This window comes from Thunnus thynnus, chromosome 1, assembly GCF_963924715.1.
Source record: "Thunnus thynnus chromosome 1, fThuThy2.1, whole genome shotgun sequence".
NCBI classification, from domain to species: domain Eukaryota; kingdom Metazoa; phylum Chordata; class Actinopteri; order Scombriformes; family Scombridae; genus Thunnus; species Thunnus thynnus.
Window position 1 is genome coordinate 8,848,055 of NC_089517.1, and position 17,277 is coordinate 8,865,331.

Here is a 17,277-nt window from a genome sequence, read left to right on the forward strand (position 1 = left end):
ATTTCTGTATAGATTTTCAATATTGTAACATAATATTACATTTACCATGACATATCCCCCACTCCCACTGTGTAAGGATGTCATTTTAATTTCTTTATTTGTTTGTTTATTGTTCTTATAAGATTAAAAACACACACATTTTAATGCCTTTTGACTCTGAAAATTTGTGACTAGCAAATTCTGTCTCAAATTATTTAGCTTCTTACATTCTAACTTTCCTTTAGGATCTCGTTTCATTAGTTTCAGTTTGGTTTTCTGAGATGTTTGTTTTATTTGTATTATTTTTTTGTTCATACATATTTTTGGTAAGCCTTTACTTTAGATAACTATTCTAGTTTAGCCAGTTGTAGCTCAATTTAAAAAAGATGATTCTGCATTGCTGGTCATTGTTCTGAACAGAAAGTGAGAGACAGTAAAACCTAATAAAGAATAACTTATGGAAAGACAATGTAAATAATACTTGGCTTTACAGACTATTATTCCAATTAGTTGGGGATTTTTCCTCTACTCAAGGTAGTTTATTCAGTAACAGCCCAGCTTTGCTTTCTATACAGAGCTTCATAACTAATTACACTCTAAATCTATTAGTGTCTTGCCTCAGCTGAACTGTGACTTCACTTTTACTGAATTGTTAACCCCTTGAGTGTTTGCTTGCAGTGACGACCCAGTTTGTCCACTCTTACCACTAAATGTTTTACTATATCTCCACCTATCAGACTGCCGAGAGTGAACTGGCAGAATGAATGGATGAGGTGTATTGTTGGAGGAACAACCGGTACCAAACAATGGCAAGAATGCCTCTCACCAATAGCTGAAGCTGCACGGGCGCTGACATCATATCACTCCCACATCTCCCTCTCTTGATGTGAGCCCCACCCGCTCCTTTCCATTAGCAAGTCGGTCCGTGTCCCTGTGTTATTTAAAGCCAGAGATCCTCCCTCTCGCCGAGCCACTGTGTTGCATCTGTCTGCCTCGCCGCATGTGTGTCTGGGTGCGTGTGTGAGTGCGCTAAAAAACCCAGGCAGCCAGTGGGAGAGCTAGAGAGCGGAGAGAGAGACACGGGGGAAAGGCAAAAAGCATCTGAGAAGGGGAAAAGGAACGGGAGTGTGAGACAGCTATGAAATTCATCCAAGCTATTTGCTTACTGCTTCTCTTTCCAGCTTTAAGCCTCAACACCAGGTAAGTGATAACTAAGAGGAGGTTTTTTTTTTTCTTCCAGTTTTCAGTTTCACCCTGCAAGAGACTCTGAAACAAAGGGGGGTATATAGGTTCAAAGCATACAATAGGCAATCTTAGATTACTAATCTGAAGGTCTGTTCAGTCCTGCCAAATATTGAAGCCTTAATTTGTCCTGCTAGAGGCTTTCAGTGTGCTAAGCGTGGTGGTTCAGTAGACTGAAAGACTTAAAGCAGGAAGGAAGAGCTTATCTGTTTAACTAGGCTATTATCTTTCTCAGTTCGGGGCAGGCTAAGAGACAGTTGTCCTTTTGTGGTGGTGATTCACTGAATGCGATGCCTCCTGAATAGTGGTGACATTGCTTTTTGGGACTTTTACTGTCCGCTGGTCTGGGAGGGAGCAAGTTGAAGTAAAAGGAACTGAAAGAAAGGACAAGGCTACTTGTGTTGCAGTGTTGTGAAAAAGAGCAGGTGTGTGTTTCTATCTCATGTGTGTGTGTGTGTATGTGCGCACGCAATGTAAGGGCTTCGGACAGCGGGAGGAAGAATGACGGGCAAGAAGAATGAATAAGAGAGAAATATGTGGAGAGGGAGAGTTTTGATGATTAATTCAATAATTGATAAAATCATCCTTCTTCTCTGCCAGTGCCTGACACTACTGCCTTAATGAGAGCCGTGAGAGGGAATTCAGGGCTTTGGCTATACCATGGAGACATCACACGCAGGACGGCATGCATTATAAAACTTGCCTTTCCTTTTTCTCCTTTTGATACTGTTTTCATCTTTTTCTTGGTGAATTAGTTGAATGCAGGAATACATGTACAAGGGGAAAGATGGCTTTGAACTCAAATGTTTTGTTGCTGATATGAACTAACAGACACATACGTAAATATTTGTGGTGGGATGCCAAGCACATGAATGGGATGTGAATAATTTCTTTTGCCTCTGGAGTTACAGTAGATAGGGATTTGTAGAGACAAAAGTCAAGGTTACTGCCTACCTCCAACATATTTGTCAATACCAGAAAGGTACACTGATGATGTATGACTCATATAACTAGGGGCTGTATTGATGTATTAACCTTTAGCATTTAGTAGTCAGCAAATGAGGCACTCACACACCCTTTAACACACTTACAGTTTTAATGCTCACATAAGGTAAATGCATAAATAAATAGCCTTCAGGCAAACAGCTTTGGAAACATTCAGTCTGTTTTATCACCGTGTTCTTTTTTTGATTGTGCATACAGATAGACTTGTTTAGCCATCTCTGGGGCTTATGAAACTAATATTGCTCTTGTTTAGGTTTGATTTATTAAAATACAGTTTCTCTCCCAATGTTTATTTTTAAATAGTATGTACTCATCAGCCTTGGAGGTGATCTTTTGGGTGCTAATTGGAGAGAGAGGCATTACAGTGGTAATTTGGCAGTTCAGCACAGATTGTATGCTACCTCTTGAGGGGGAATGTCATGCAATGTAATTACTGGAACACACAGATATAATCAGTGTTTTATTAGATAGTTTATTCCTAAACGCGGAATAAAAAGTAATGTGTTGACGAGGCTCTGTTTTGTTAAAGGCAGAGGGGCTTTCAGATGAAGGTGGTACCTCAGCTTAGACTTGCTGAACCTTAAGTTACTTTTTTTTCAAAATAGTGAAATAAAAAGAAGCATGTGTCAGGTTCTAAACAGAGCCGCGATGCTACATCTGCCTGCTTTGCCTATTGGAAGCACCAGTTATGACCAGCTACTCTCATAATGCTGTAACAGGAAAAAAAAAATGACCACGGTTTGGAGGATTTAAATAATAGATTGGCTCTGATTGCACGTTAGTGAAACAATAAATGTTACAAACAGGTTCCTTTTCAGACCACTTCATCTTTTACACTAGTGCTACCCAAAGCAGATCTTTTTCTGTGCTTAAAATGTAGACTGAAATATATATATATATATATATATATATATATATATATATATATATATATATATATATATATAAAGGTGTATATATTAAATCTAAAGTAATTCAGGACAACAGCTCTGAAATAAACCCTTTATAAAGCTTATCTTATCTTTCTCTTTTGTTGACACTTTGTCAGGGAGATATTGATTAAACTAAGAAAGTGGTTGTTTTGGAGGCTGTGGTTTTTAGATTATCATTCGCTGAAAGGTGTCTCTAAAATATTCTCTACTGTGGCCAAAATATTAGAAAATAAGTGGGAGGGCAGTAGGAGGCACAAAATAATCTGTTGCCATTGCACAAAGAAAGTGTTCATAAATTGATCTAGCTGAATGACATAACTGCTGCTTAAAATCAGAACCATTTTGAAGGCAAAATGGATAAGTATCTTGGCATCTGTGTTGTTGACAAGGTTTCAGGTCGAGACTAAGATTCCCCTAATGGCTGTGTTTTAAAATTTTAAACAAAAGGAAACCAATAAAGCATCTACAAGGACATTTAAATGTTATCTTCATATCTGTCGTCACTGCAAGCATCCAATTACACAATCAGACAAATGTCACAATTGAACAGGGGAACTAGTTGATCCATAACACCTGCACTTTGTCTGCTCCGTCATTGTTCCCCTCCTCCTGCAGCAGTTGACATGTATTCTGTCTATTGTTAGCCCTGTCAAATATACTGAATTAGCTAAGCTTTTAATAGCTAGAGCTAATTAGCTAGCGTATCATCCTGCTATTTTTGTCTTTTGATCTAGCACCGCCCCAGAGTGGTTCAGCTGAGGCAATTACAGTTGGCAATGATGCATTTAACACAACACTCTTGAAATAGGTTTAGTTTTTGCTGATATGGTCAGATTTTGATTAAAGCTGCACAGAATGTGAGATTTTCACCTCTCCTCTTTTAGATGTACTTTCAAGCTGAAAATATTCAGCTTTGATTAGGTTTTTTTTTTATTTCTCTTCTTTAATATGCTCGCTGGTCATCAAAACACAGCTGGGGAATAATATACTGGGCAGATTTTACTTTTGATCTAGCTGGTATTAAAGCTTTCCTGAGTTGATTGGTTTCTCAAGCAGAGGAGACTGCCATATTTTTGTTGTTGTTCTGGAGGTCATGGGCTTAAACAAGAATTATCATTTGTGACATGTTCATTTTTGTTGTTGTGATAGTGTAACATTGAAGAGACTGACTGTGTATCTGCAGCAGTGAAATGAATTGTGACTTGCGCTGTCTAGTTCTACGTATTGCTCTGCCTCGCTTTGCTTGATTCACTATCGTCACATCAGTGGTGTGTGAGAGAATCCATTTCATATGTTAAATGCAACCTCCATTGTGTGACCTGATAGAGTCGCCTTAAGGAATAAGAATTAATGAAATAGGAGCCATTTCAGTTTTTATGTATGATAGCAGCATTTTGCAAAGCCTTTGGTCTATGCTTAATTCTGTTTTATATTCTATACATTCTAAAATGCATCTCATAGACTTATTCTGTGTTATTGTAGTTGCATGGATGTACATTAAAACACATACCAGTTGTAGAAAAGATACACACATTCACAATTTTGCAAATCAAAGAATATCATTTCTCATTATCACTATAAATTAGCTGTTTTGGTGCCAACCCCTGTTCATGTTAGAGCATGATTAATAAGCATTTGATTTTAATGAATTGAGTGGGCTACTCAGGCCACAGAATGGTGGTGCAGGGCTATGTGTCATTGCAGGAATCAATTGGTACTTAGGCAGAACACAAGGCTGCATTGACACTAGTCCCATGAGATATGACTCTCCACCTCTGGGTCGCTGTTGGGTGGATACTACAGTAAGAATGCGATTCTGCATTCGGCTTGTTTTATTTATTTATTTATTTATTCTTTTCCTCCTTTCTCAACAGATCAAACAGCTCCACCTTTTTACACTTTCAAATATTCCCTTTCAGAGCATTTCTTGAAACACATTTGACACATTTTCTTGACACTATCTTTGATGTCTCTTACCTTAGCAGACTCTTCTTAGAAACGGTGATATCTGGTGGGATCTCCATAACATCAAATATTTATGAGTATTTTGGACGGCAATTAAAAGGACTACAGAGAGACTTGGATTACACATAGTGTGCAGACTTGCAGCCACATTGTTTTATATCTTAAGATCTGCCTGTGGATATGAGCTTATTGTAAGTTAAATGGAGTCTCTCTTTAATGTTACATAGGGTCAGACTTGAAAAGAAAGCAATTGATGATGGAGCTGACATTTTTTGTGATAACGTTTTATATCCACTCATGACACTTTCAGTAATCAAACCAAATATCATGTCATAAATTACATTAAAATGATACACTTAATGTGTGAGAAAATGGTCAGCATATATAGAGTATATATACTGTATGTTTTCACTGTCATAGAAACTGTTTTCAAGGATGGAGCAACATCCCGCTGTGCATCTGTTTTGTCTCTGTAGATTGTGTGGCTGAGGGAGTGATGAAAGGTGCTCAGCCTCCTATTCATTTATCACAACAGCAGATGCCTTCTTTGTCTCAATCTGTCATATGTGTGCTGAGTTGAAAACATTCCACAGATCATCATTTACATCCGATCAATACTTTCTTACAAGTGACACTGAATAAATTCAATCAAGATGTACAGCAGCGGAGAAAAACTGCACATGATATCTCATCGAATGAGTACTCACTGGCTTAATTTTTGTTTTGCATTGCACTTTAAAATGCCTAGATAGATGTTTATATGAAACCGATTGTTCTAAAACAAATTTGGCAAATTGGGAAAGTGAGAATTGACTTGAGGTCAAGTGTGGAGCAGATGTGGGATTGGACTTAACTTTGAGCGAGGGGAAATGGTAATGTCAATCTATACATTGATGGACTACAAATGGTTAGCAGGGATAACGACTAAGTGGAACCAATCCACCTCTTATCCTTGGGCATTGTTTAGCAGTTGAGTGATGAAAAAGCAACTATTTTGAACAACAGTCTGTATGGAGTGCAGAGCTTGCCTATATTTTCTTCTGTTAAGTGAGGCTCGGCTGTGTTGCCATTTGTCTTGATTGTTATTGAGTGAAAGCCCCATCATTATCTAAATGAACTGGTGCTTTATTTATACTGTGGAAGCTTGGCATGTTTGAGCTGACTCCACTGCAAAAACATCTATGTAGTTTGCAGAGCAGCAGTTTGGTGGGAAGTGGTTAAAAACGTTTAACTGAGGTGATGGTGCAGCTTACAAGATGGGCAACTCTTTAATTACAGTACAAAGGCAACCTCTGAGTGGCTTTTAATATGCAGCAGTGATCTGCATCATGAGCCTCTGCAACATTACATATTTTTAAATGTGTGAAAATGACTTGGTGAAAAAAAAATGAGTGCGATTTCCACTCTGCACAGTGTTTTTTATGCCATCAAATGACATCCATAGCAGATACATGATTATAGACATGACTTTAAGGGGTGGGGTTTGAGCCCTCAAGATGAGAGAAAATGATATTTGTGCAGCCCAGTAATGTCCTCCTTGGCACAAATCAGACTGTGAATGATAATTGAAATTCAAAGGACATGGCGTAATGGTCACACCATGGCAACCACATTGGCTGCATGAAAGTAATGAACTGGGCTACAATAAACAGAACCTTGGGTGGCTCCTACAAATGAGAAAGTAATTAAAAGGACCACAACCAGGGTGAGGGGGAAGAGGGGCTTGACGTTTTATATTCAAGGCCGCATTTCAGGTACTGTGCTGTTGCTCTCATTGCTCTCAGAAGACATTTGAAATGACAGCAGTGTTTGTTCTTCAAGCAATGAAAGTGCGTGTCATAGATTACTTCTTATTGCACTTCCTGGAACACAAAGTTTTATCATTTGAATAGCATCATCCTCTAACGTGGCATAAAATAAACTGAATATTCGCTTAGTGTAAAAATAAGGATGGTTGGGTCAACATGACTGAGAGAATAATCACAAATTACCACACAATTTCAGACTGCGGCATTTTAACAGTCAAACATATTCATGAGGGATTGAACAGTTAGTATAATGTTGTCCTGACTTCTGCAGTGAAACGTATCTGACCTCCCATTAACCTGATCTTAAAAGGCTTTAAAAGAATTGTCATTCTCCTCAATTAACAAACGTGCCTTGACATTATTATCAGCTAAGAAACTAGTCCCATCATTGCATTAAACACAGACAGAAAGATGAATGCACTTCAGATCAATCGCTAATGCCAATTGTCTAAATCTGAGCAGCAATGGAAAATAGACAATATTAATAATATTATTAATGTTTTATTTTTGAGTGAATAATGTGTTCTGCCTTCTTTGCAACGTACCAAAACATTTGTAGAGGCAAACACAGACTATATCCCTTTTATCAGTTATTACAAATAGACAGACGCTGACAGTCAAAATGACAATCTGCTGCACCAAATGTGCACCAATACAGGGAAAATCCAAATCCACCATATTAATGTTGCCAATAATGTGCCTTTTTTACATTTTTAACATTGGTGGAGTAAATGAAAGTTTAGTCACCATATTTTCCAAATATGATGATGCACATTATGTGCAGTCACTAACTGTGCAGTACAGTAACAATAGTAATTTAAAAGTAAAAATAAACTACATAAACTTTTTTTGGACACTTGTGGGAAGAGAAGCAAGTTGAAACGTTGTCATATTATTACCATATAAAGTTGTTATGGTGAATGTTAACAAACAAGCATGCATATTGGCATTTATCTGTGTCGAGTTTCTGGAAAACTCGACAGAATCAGCTGAAAGCTGCTAAAACTACAAGCAACACCTTGCACATAACACAGACATTCCATCAATTTTTAATACAAAAATATTGATCAATGCAGCTTTAAAATTGTCCAGATCTGTCAGTGATCCTCACTTCACATCACGTCAAGGAGTCTTAATTTCTTTTTCATTTTCTATTGCTGTTCACATGCTTTTTTCACCTAATTGTGTTGCTATGTTCCCCGTTCATCTTGAATTTATTATAGCTGTTAATTTAAGGAAACTATAGTTTTGATGTGAATATTTAGTGCTCTATCAACCGGCACTTGATTCTACTCCTTTGGTGCTGTCAAGATAGATAGAAAGTGTTGGGTTGTCACAGTTGCTGTTGTAGTGGCAGGCACTTAATTGCCTGCCTGTAAACATGATGCTCATGTTCTTTCAGTGATGAGTCACTACTGGAAGGCTTGGCTTCCAGTAAGGCTGGATTCACACCAAATCCGGCAATCCTGCACTACGACGCAGGGGACTAAAATGGTGGGGGCGTGTTTTTTGAGGTACCGGTGAGACGATGAAATACAATCCAGGGGGTCAAGTTGGAGTCACAGATTAATGCATTTAAGGCCTTATCAGAAGCCAAAACACAGCGCAGTGGTTTGTAAAACTCACAGACAGGATTTTACAACTCTGTAAAGTTTTCACAGTTTTATCTTTCATCTCAATGATCAAGAGGTAAGCAGCCAAATACGGCGTTCACGTTACAAATTGATCCACCAGGAATGTATGTGATTGGCCACCGCAGCATGACGTCGGGTTGCATTTCAGCGAAAGTTGAGTCCGGTTCAACTTGTTGCTGGACGGCCACTGCATTTTTTTGCTGAGCCCTATGCGATCCCATAGTGCATAACGCACTGCCTCCATTTAAATGAATGTGAGGACTGCCGTTTTTCACACATCGCTGGATTTGGTGTGAATGCAGCCTAAGATGTACAACCACAATAAACAAAAGCGTTATCCCTCGTCTAAGTGGCACCGTTGTTTTCAGTGGATTGTTGCTGAGCAGCTATGAGTCAATTCCCTTTGAAGCTGAAGGAGAATTTCACACTTGCTTTGGCAATGTAAATGTGTGTTTCCCATGCAAGTAAAGCCCCTTTGAATTCAATTGAATTCAATTGAATTCAATTGAAAATTGAATGCATCAGTTGTTTGCTCACTTCACAATTGACCAACACGTAGAGACTGATGCTCAGGGCCTTTCATTTTCTTTAACGTAGATGTCAGTCATGGAATTAGATTTAAGCCAAAGTGTCATTATCTTCCACCCTTTACAATTTCATTCAGTTTGAAAGTGACATGTGTGTCAGACCAGATCTGTTATCCCTCATTATGATTTAAATAGGTTCCTGGCTTTTTATTTTTATTGTTCAGTTCAGACATTCATTTTAGTGATGGGCTCTGAACCCTCAAGAAAGGTAGTGTCAGAGTCACTACACATAGCCAGAACAGTGAAGTTTGCATGAGGCTGCTTAACAGGTATTATCAACTGAAAATCTGAAGCCAGAAAATTCTTCACATTGTGATTCAAAAGAAAAATAAATAAAATTGGATAAAATCATAAAAACTCAGTAGCATTGCAAATAAATAATAAAAACAGAATGTGACCAGTCATGTCTTCATGATGACTTTTAAAAAGCTAAAGAAAAGAAAAAAATGTCAATGGAGGCGAAAGATCTAATAATAAATGGCAAACTATCTAACTAACTTGGAATTACTACAATTCTTGATGTGTCTCAATTCTTGATTTCTACACTTTTGACTGCTGTATTTCCACATTTGTAACAACATAAGCATTAATGACACAAATAGTAATATGTAAATACAATAAGAGTTGTGACAAATTGTGTTATATAATTTTTTATATTGTGTAGATTTACATTGTGTAGTGTGTAATACGGCTTGTCAGGTATTTGAAAAGTGCAAAGTTTGGTAGATGCAGTACAGGAGGAAGATGGATTGTTACATGTTGGCTTAAAGATAAATCTGCTGCTACGCTGTATTTTTCCTATTGTCAAGAAATACCACAAAAAGACACAAAAACCAAGAGTGTATTAGTCCATCTCTGAATTTCTGACTTCCTGCCCTGTCTGAGGCATTTGGCTTCAAACCCAGTTGTCCCTACTGAAGACTTAAATTCTAAATGGAAACATTTGATTCGTAAAGCATCATTTTAAAATTCCAACAGAGGTCCATTGGCATCACTTGCATCAACGCTTGAATCATCAACAGGGGTTTAATGTCATGAGACAGTGTTTCACATAATCATAATCAGAAATACAATTTAAATGAAACTGATCTGCATAGTCTGATCTACTGAATGATACAGAATTGTATCTCCAGGGAGTGTTAAGAGAAGAATCTTCTTTCATGATTTTGTCTGTTGACAAAAATAGATCTAGACACTTTCTGAAAACTCCTGAAAACACCCACTACAATTTTAATTTAATGCACATAATGGCACAAACAGAGAAAAACCATAAAGTATAAAAAGATAAGTCTAGTGAAAATTTACCATTTTGCAGAATAAATCAATACTTTCATGCTGAGAGAAAAAGAGCAGTCATTAGTTGTCTTTAAGCTCAGTTTAGTAAACATTTTACTGTGAGTCTTGAAACTTACGGCATTGCAAACATACAGATGGTATGTACCTACAGTAAGGGGATCCGGTGACTCTGTTATGCTGTTGGGAGCATTTCGCTGGTGGCATGGTTTGGGTCCATTTTTCCCATTAGAGGGAAAGGTCACTGCAAATCAATACAAAGTTGCTCTGAGTGATCACCTTTATCCTACGATGAAACATTTCTATCCTGATGGGAGTGGTCTCTTCCAAGATGACAATGCTGCCATCCATAGGGCATGAGGGGTCACTGAATGGTTTGATGAGTATGAAATTGATGTGAACCACATACTATGGCCTCCGCAGTCACCAGATCTCGACCCAATTGAACACCTATGGGAGATTTTGGACTGACATGTTAGACAACGAATATCTTTTGAAAGAATGGTGTTCATCCCTCCAGTAGAGTTCAGAGACTTGTAGAATCAATACCAAGATGCATTGAAGCTGTTCTGGTGGCACGTGGTGGCCCAACACCTTACTAAGACACTTTATGTTGGTTTTTCCTTTAAGCTGTCACTCGTCTGTACTTTCCTGACATATTACAGTTAAATCCTTACATAAATATACTCCTGATGAGCAGATTTTCATTAACAGCAAAACTCCACAGATTTTACACATTAAAGTCTTGGTCTTGGGGAGTTCTACAGCATGTGTGGAAAAAGATGCATAGAGCTCTGCAAAGTCTAATACGTTTGGGGCAGTGTTGGTTGGAGCTGAAGACTACAAGTTTGAAAATGAAGAATAATCTGGGGGTGTGGAGTAAGAAAAGAGGTGAGGTTATCAGACCTCTGTAGCCCGCTCCTCATCTCTGGTTGAGGCTAGCATCTTGAGGTTATATTAGCCACTACTAGCATAACAAACCTAAATCTGTACACCTATGTGAATCAAGCAAAGTTGCATTGTTGATAATGTATTTTAATGAATTTTGTATAGATAAAGATATGTCGTTTTATTCTATTTTTAGGTTTTTAACATGTGACGAGGGACAACAGATGAAAATTAGCATTTTGGTTCAACTCTGACTCATTTACATTTCTTTCTTTTCCCGTCAAATAAGTAAATAAATTAAAATAAATAGTTTTTCACAAGGGTGCAGATTGCATGGAATGAAAAAGTCAATGGGCACTATCTTACACCCAGCGCAAAGCAATGCCAAGTTCGACACAAGTGTCTTTGCTAGTGTCAGTCAGCAAACGGATATCAACAATGGATCAGACACAGATAGACTTTCCTGCTTCATCAATACATGATGACATGAGGAACACATGAGGAAATAAATGAGGTGAAAACAATGATTAAACTAAAGAAGGAAATAAACCTGGACAGCTTCTAGCTGCTGCCAGCAGTTGATCATCACCTTGGAGGGCTGATCAAGTCCTGACAACTGTGTATGATGATTTTATACATGATTGAAAGTAATGATTTAATTTTTGAGCAATATTTGACAAATATTTTCTCATATAAATCTCATTTTCAAGATTACAGTGATCAGGTTTCCATACTTTCAGCAATTAAAACCCTGCTGATTTTACCTGTTACTCCATGACTGAACAAAACAATTTTAAAGAAACCAAAGCTATAATTAAAAAAAATAAACCTTTTCAAAAAACAAGCGAAAATACATTTGCAACAAATTAATGAACAGGATCTTAAACTGGTGGTCTGGGGCTGACCACAGGAGGGTCCAGGAGCAGGAAGGGCCAGTGTGGTTAGAATGGATCTTGCACTTTCACTTTGTGCACGAGCAGATCCGTTTCCTCTGCAGAGAAGTGCTCCTTCTTACTACTTGGCAAATGTGCCATTATAATACCAATCCGCCAAGGTGCAAGCACACCTGGCTTTTAAAGGGAATGGAAGATGACACTCTGATTGGTTTATTGCATGTTACGCCCAAAACACCCATGATTAATTAAGAGACTAAGGACAACCCCTTTGAACCATGCGCCTGGTGCTGCAACCTTTTTTTCCGCTGTTAAACTAGCAAAAGTGCATTTGGACACACCCTAACTGCACTTTCGCCATGCAGAGACCATGTGCTTAAATCACTAAAATAGAGCCCAATATCTCTGATTCTGCTGCATCGATTTTGATCCTTTAAAAAAGAAAAACTGTCCATCATGAGTGCAACAATGTTGTACGAGTGCAATACTCATTGGAGTACTCCTTTAAAGATGTGTCCTGTTTAAGTCTTTAACATTGTAGAATTCCTCCGGGATTTCATTGATTTCTATAGCAACAGTACAGTGTTTAAACATCAAGCGTTAATGTGATTCAGACGGAAAGAGATGAAAATGTTGTCTGTTATTTGAATTGTTTTCTTGTTTCCTTGCCTTCCAGCTGCCACGTTTTTTTTCACCTTTTATTTATTGAGCGAGCAGTTGCTAACAGACGTGGTCTTTTTCACCAACAGCATGTTTCACATTCATAAAGTTACATTCTTTCACACCAGGGAGCTGCCCTTCACAGATCACATGGTCTTCTATTGAACGACTCCACTGAAGCAGTTAGTTTAGTGCTTGCTCAAGAATACCTGTACAGCAGTTATCAAAGGATAGAAGGGGAGTGGTTGTAACACATTCACCTTCCCCACCTTGATCTTCACAGTCTTTCGTGGGATTTAGCTCTTAGTCATAGACTACTTCTCTAATCATTAGGCTGCCATCAGCAATCTATCCATTTGCCGGTTTTATTCTTTCCTGTTATTTAATGGCCCATAATTGGTTCACTATGGGATGAACCAAAGAGCTCAGAGGCATTATTCACAAAATCTTAGATCAGAGAATGCGAAGATATTGGTTTTGGCATGAACAAAAGAGAAGGGTTATAAATAATACAGGTCTACACAAAATGCTTAGATCATGTAAGAAAAATACAAAGATAGCTCAGTGGTTTGTACTTTTTATCTACATATTTATTGTGTTGCAACATTTGTCAGTTCTCTAGTTCTGGACCTCTCTGTTCTGTAAAAGCTGTCATTAATTGCTGTTCTTTCATTCATTTCTCAATCATTTACATTAAAATATGCTCCTATTAATATTTTTAAAAGCCGTAGCAGCTTTTGAAAGATGTCTGTCATTCATTCAAAACCTGATTTTTCATCTTTGAACAACATCCTCTGCCATGATTATTATATAATGGCAAAAATGCTTTTCCTGACTAATAATCAGCCAAGTCTATAAAATAAAGGGCAATATTGGTTTAATGATTGGCCATGGTTTATAAAGAAGAATTAGCCTATTGGTGTTTAAAGTGGAATTTAAGCATAAAAACTCAACAATTACTACTTGCTTATAATAAAAGTTGCCTAGAGACCTACAGTCTTATGAATAATTAGAAATGTGCAAAGACCTCAATTATAATAAGTGTTCAGTAAACAAAGGGAGATGTGACTTGAAATCTATTCCAGCTGAAGTGCTGGGCACAAAACCAGGAACAAAACTGTGCAAAATAATACGGTCCAGTCAGCTGTGCTATAAATACAGAGTCAAAGTCTTAAAAGAATAAATTTTTCCCCCCAACAGAACAGAAATACATCAACATGTGCAGATAGCATTATGCTACACCATGCCCTAGGCTCACTTTTATATGAGGCAAATGCATTTTCTTTCATGTCCATTAATATCCCACAGAGTATATTTATATGTATTTATTTATTGGGACCATATACAGTGTTAAACATAAATGTTACCATTTGATGTACTGTACCTGAGTTACCTTATAGCTGATTTTCATCTGCAGTCCCTTCGGGAGGTCACAATTAAAACATATAACACATACAACAGCACGATAACAAACAGAAAGCAAAAAACACACAGGACACATAATACAAAATACAAAGCTACACACAGTAGCACATAGCATAGCACAGCAGTAGCACATACACCCACGAAGGGAAGAGAAGAGAAGAGAAAATAAGAGAAGAGAAGAGAAAAGAAGAGAAGAGAAGATTCTCCTCTATGCCATCCTTTATTCTTTAACCATTTTCAGCTTTAATTGAGGATTTTTTGTTTTGTTTCAGTTTCTCTACTTACAAAATATAAATGACAACAAATACAAGACAACATTACAACCATCTCTTCAAAATATAATAAATAATAACAAAACACAGTAGTTAATTGTAGTTGTAGTTAATGTAATTGTAGAAGTTCAATCTTAATTTCAATTTCCAACACAAAGTTTGCAGATTAAATACTCTGTCAACATACTTTTTCACTCAAATGCCAAAAAACAAAGACTCTTCTGGAGCTTCTGGAAGTAAAGAAGCTTCTGGAGTTTAGAGATTTCTGCTTTTTTCTGTCTTACGTCATGTTAAATTGAGTATCTTTGGACAGTTGGTTGGACAAAATAACCAATTTGAATATGTCACCTCTGGGAAAATGTGATGGGTATTCTTCACTATCACACTCACTTCTGACATTTTATAGGCAAGCAATTAATCCAAAAACTGAACAGTAGATTTATTGATAGAGAAAATAATTGTTAGTTGCAGTCCTTGTTACTGTACCATCTAACTAATGTAAACCAGGACATGCTGTGCTAGTGCAGTGCTCCTAGAGCACATTTTGGAGTCAGGTAACACTAAAATATTAAGGGGGAAAATTTGCTTAAAAGGGGATCCATGTCCTCACCCCCCATTAGGAAATATTGCTGAGCAGGCTATTTGAAGTGAGCAGCATCAGCTTTCAGATCTCTGACTGGCACACTTTAGTTTCTGAGCTGTTTCAAGCAGTTTTGGGACAGGTTATTGCAGTTGAGACTGCAAATTTCAGATTAATTTGGTGCAGTCGAGTGGACTAAGCGTAGGCCTTCATGTAGGTACAATGTTGTAGTGTTTGAGTAACTGAGGTCTGATCGATGTTGAATCCAGGGATTGGATGAATGTCTGAGCTGCCAGAATTTACTCTACAGCTGTCAGTGGTCTTGAGGGTAACTCAACAAAACATCTTTGATGTGAGTTGCTTGCTTTATTACTAAGCTCTTTTCCTTTAATATACAAACCAGCTACACTATCTGAGCACTTCTCCTACACCATGTGTTCGTATGTGGCACAATTCAGAAAAAAATATGGTGTCTGACAGAGATTTACTGTCAATATTCAAGGACAAACAAAGCAAACTTACGTTCAAGAGCTGAAATTGATTTCCAAAGATATCACACAGAGCTGCCAAACTGGTGCTGTGTTTTTCATTTCCTGTCTTTTATTAACCCTTCCTTATTTGTTCTGTGCTCTCTGCTGGGTATACTGTACATCACATCCGAGCTGTCATGTACCATTTTTCAAGAAACATAATATCTGCTTCTTTTGGTGAAGGCTACATAAATCTGAATCCTTTATCAGCCACCAGCACACCTCCTCAAAGACGCCCGGGCGGATTCTGTTATTTTTATCTAATCATTTCTTGAGCATATTCTGGTGTCAGGATCCATCTTGGCTGACAAGTGCTGGTTCCATTTGAGCCCCTATCGCCCTGTTTTTTTAGTGTTTTGCCATGACACCTGACTGATAAGTATGTTGTTCAGTGTGTATGTAGAAGGGGAGGATTTCACCAGTGACTCACAGCAATTAGACAGAGAGGCTGTTCAGGCAGTTTATGTCATAAATGTTTTTGTTTTGTATTTTGATTGAGGACATTTATGCCTGCAGACCTCAGCATTTGATGGCACTTTGGAGACTCGTTCTTATTCACTGCAAAAGAAAACGGTGTCATGAGGAAATATGAGGTGTCAGAGATATCATTAATCTACAGGCTTTGGTCAAAGGAGTCACAATTTGCATGAATATATGGCCACCATGAAATAAATGCCATATTTAAATTAGAGCTACTGTTTAAGTTATGCTTTTGTTGAAATTGTATTTTATTGTGCATTTCTGGCATTAAATTAGCAACGTATCATTGTTTTCAGAGATTGGCAATTCTCCAACATGCTGAAAAATGCTCTCCGTTGTGAACCTGGTATTAAATAAATGAAATTACCTGGCCATCATTTCTGACCCCGAAACTGCACTCTCCAGATGCTTCTTTCAGGATAAAGGGAGAGTTGTCAGTTGCCAATCAATTTTTAGTATCAGGTTTACTATTTGGCAACAAATGGAAACCCACTCATGCAGTTCACCTTCTTGCTGATTGCATCTCTCTGATCAATCTGTGTCTATCCCTGACATTTTTTTTTTTTTTCATTTTATTTTTTTGCCAGAGACAACTGCAAACTATCAGGAAAGAGCAAAGATATGGTTCAGGTTACAAAATATGGCCTTTTTTCCTTTCGTGTGTGTATGTATGTGCATTGAACCTCACCACTGGGCACAGAGAGGGCAGCGAGAGGGTGTTATGTTGCTGAAGTCCACCACTCCCATTTGCCTGTCTGTCAGATGTCTTGCTTGGCTGAGCTCCACACAGTGATGGTGTTGACAAAATGACAGGAGGGGGGCACACTCCAGTGAATGTCAATTTGGCTGCAAAGCACCGTTTCCCCAGGAGCACTGAAGCTCCCACACACCAAAACAGAAAAAAGGGAGAGAGCTGTAGTTTATAAAAGGCAAGCCCCAAAGAATTGGGCATTTACATAAAACACATAGGGTCACATGCATGCATAACATACACAGTCTCTGCTCTTATACATGCACAATGTGAACACACTGGGAATGAAATTGCATCCCGGCAATTATTTGGCATATAGAAGAATTAGCTATCAAAACACTACTTGGCATCCT

The 17,277-nt window shown here is 37.8% G+C and overlaps 1 protein-coding gene across 1 annotated transcript in view; it reads left to right on the forward strand.

The window, feature by feature from the left end:
* Nucleotides 1-781: 781 nt before the first annotated feature.
* luzp2 (leucine zipper protein 2) overlaps nucleotides 782-17,277 on the forward strand; it is a 165,615-nt gene continuing 149,119 nt past the window's right edge. The window contains exon 1 of the mRNA XM_067575340.1: nucleotides 782-1,179. Coding sequence (XP_067431441.1) covers nucleotides 1,118-1,179 — 62 coding nt within the window. The 5' untranslated portion in view covers nucleotides 782-1,117. The remainder of the gene's footprint in view (nucleotides 1,180-17,277) is intronic.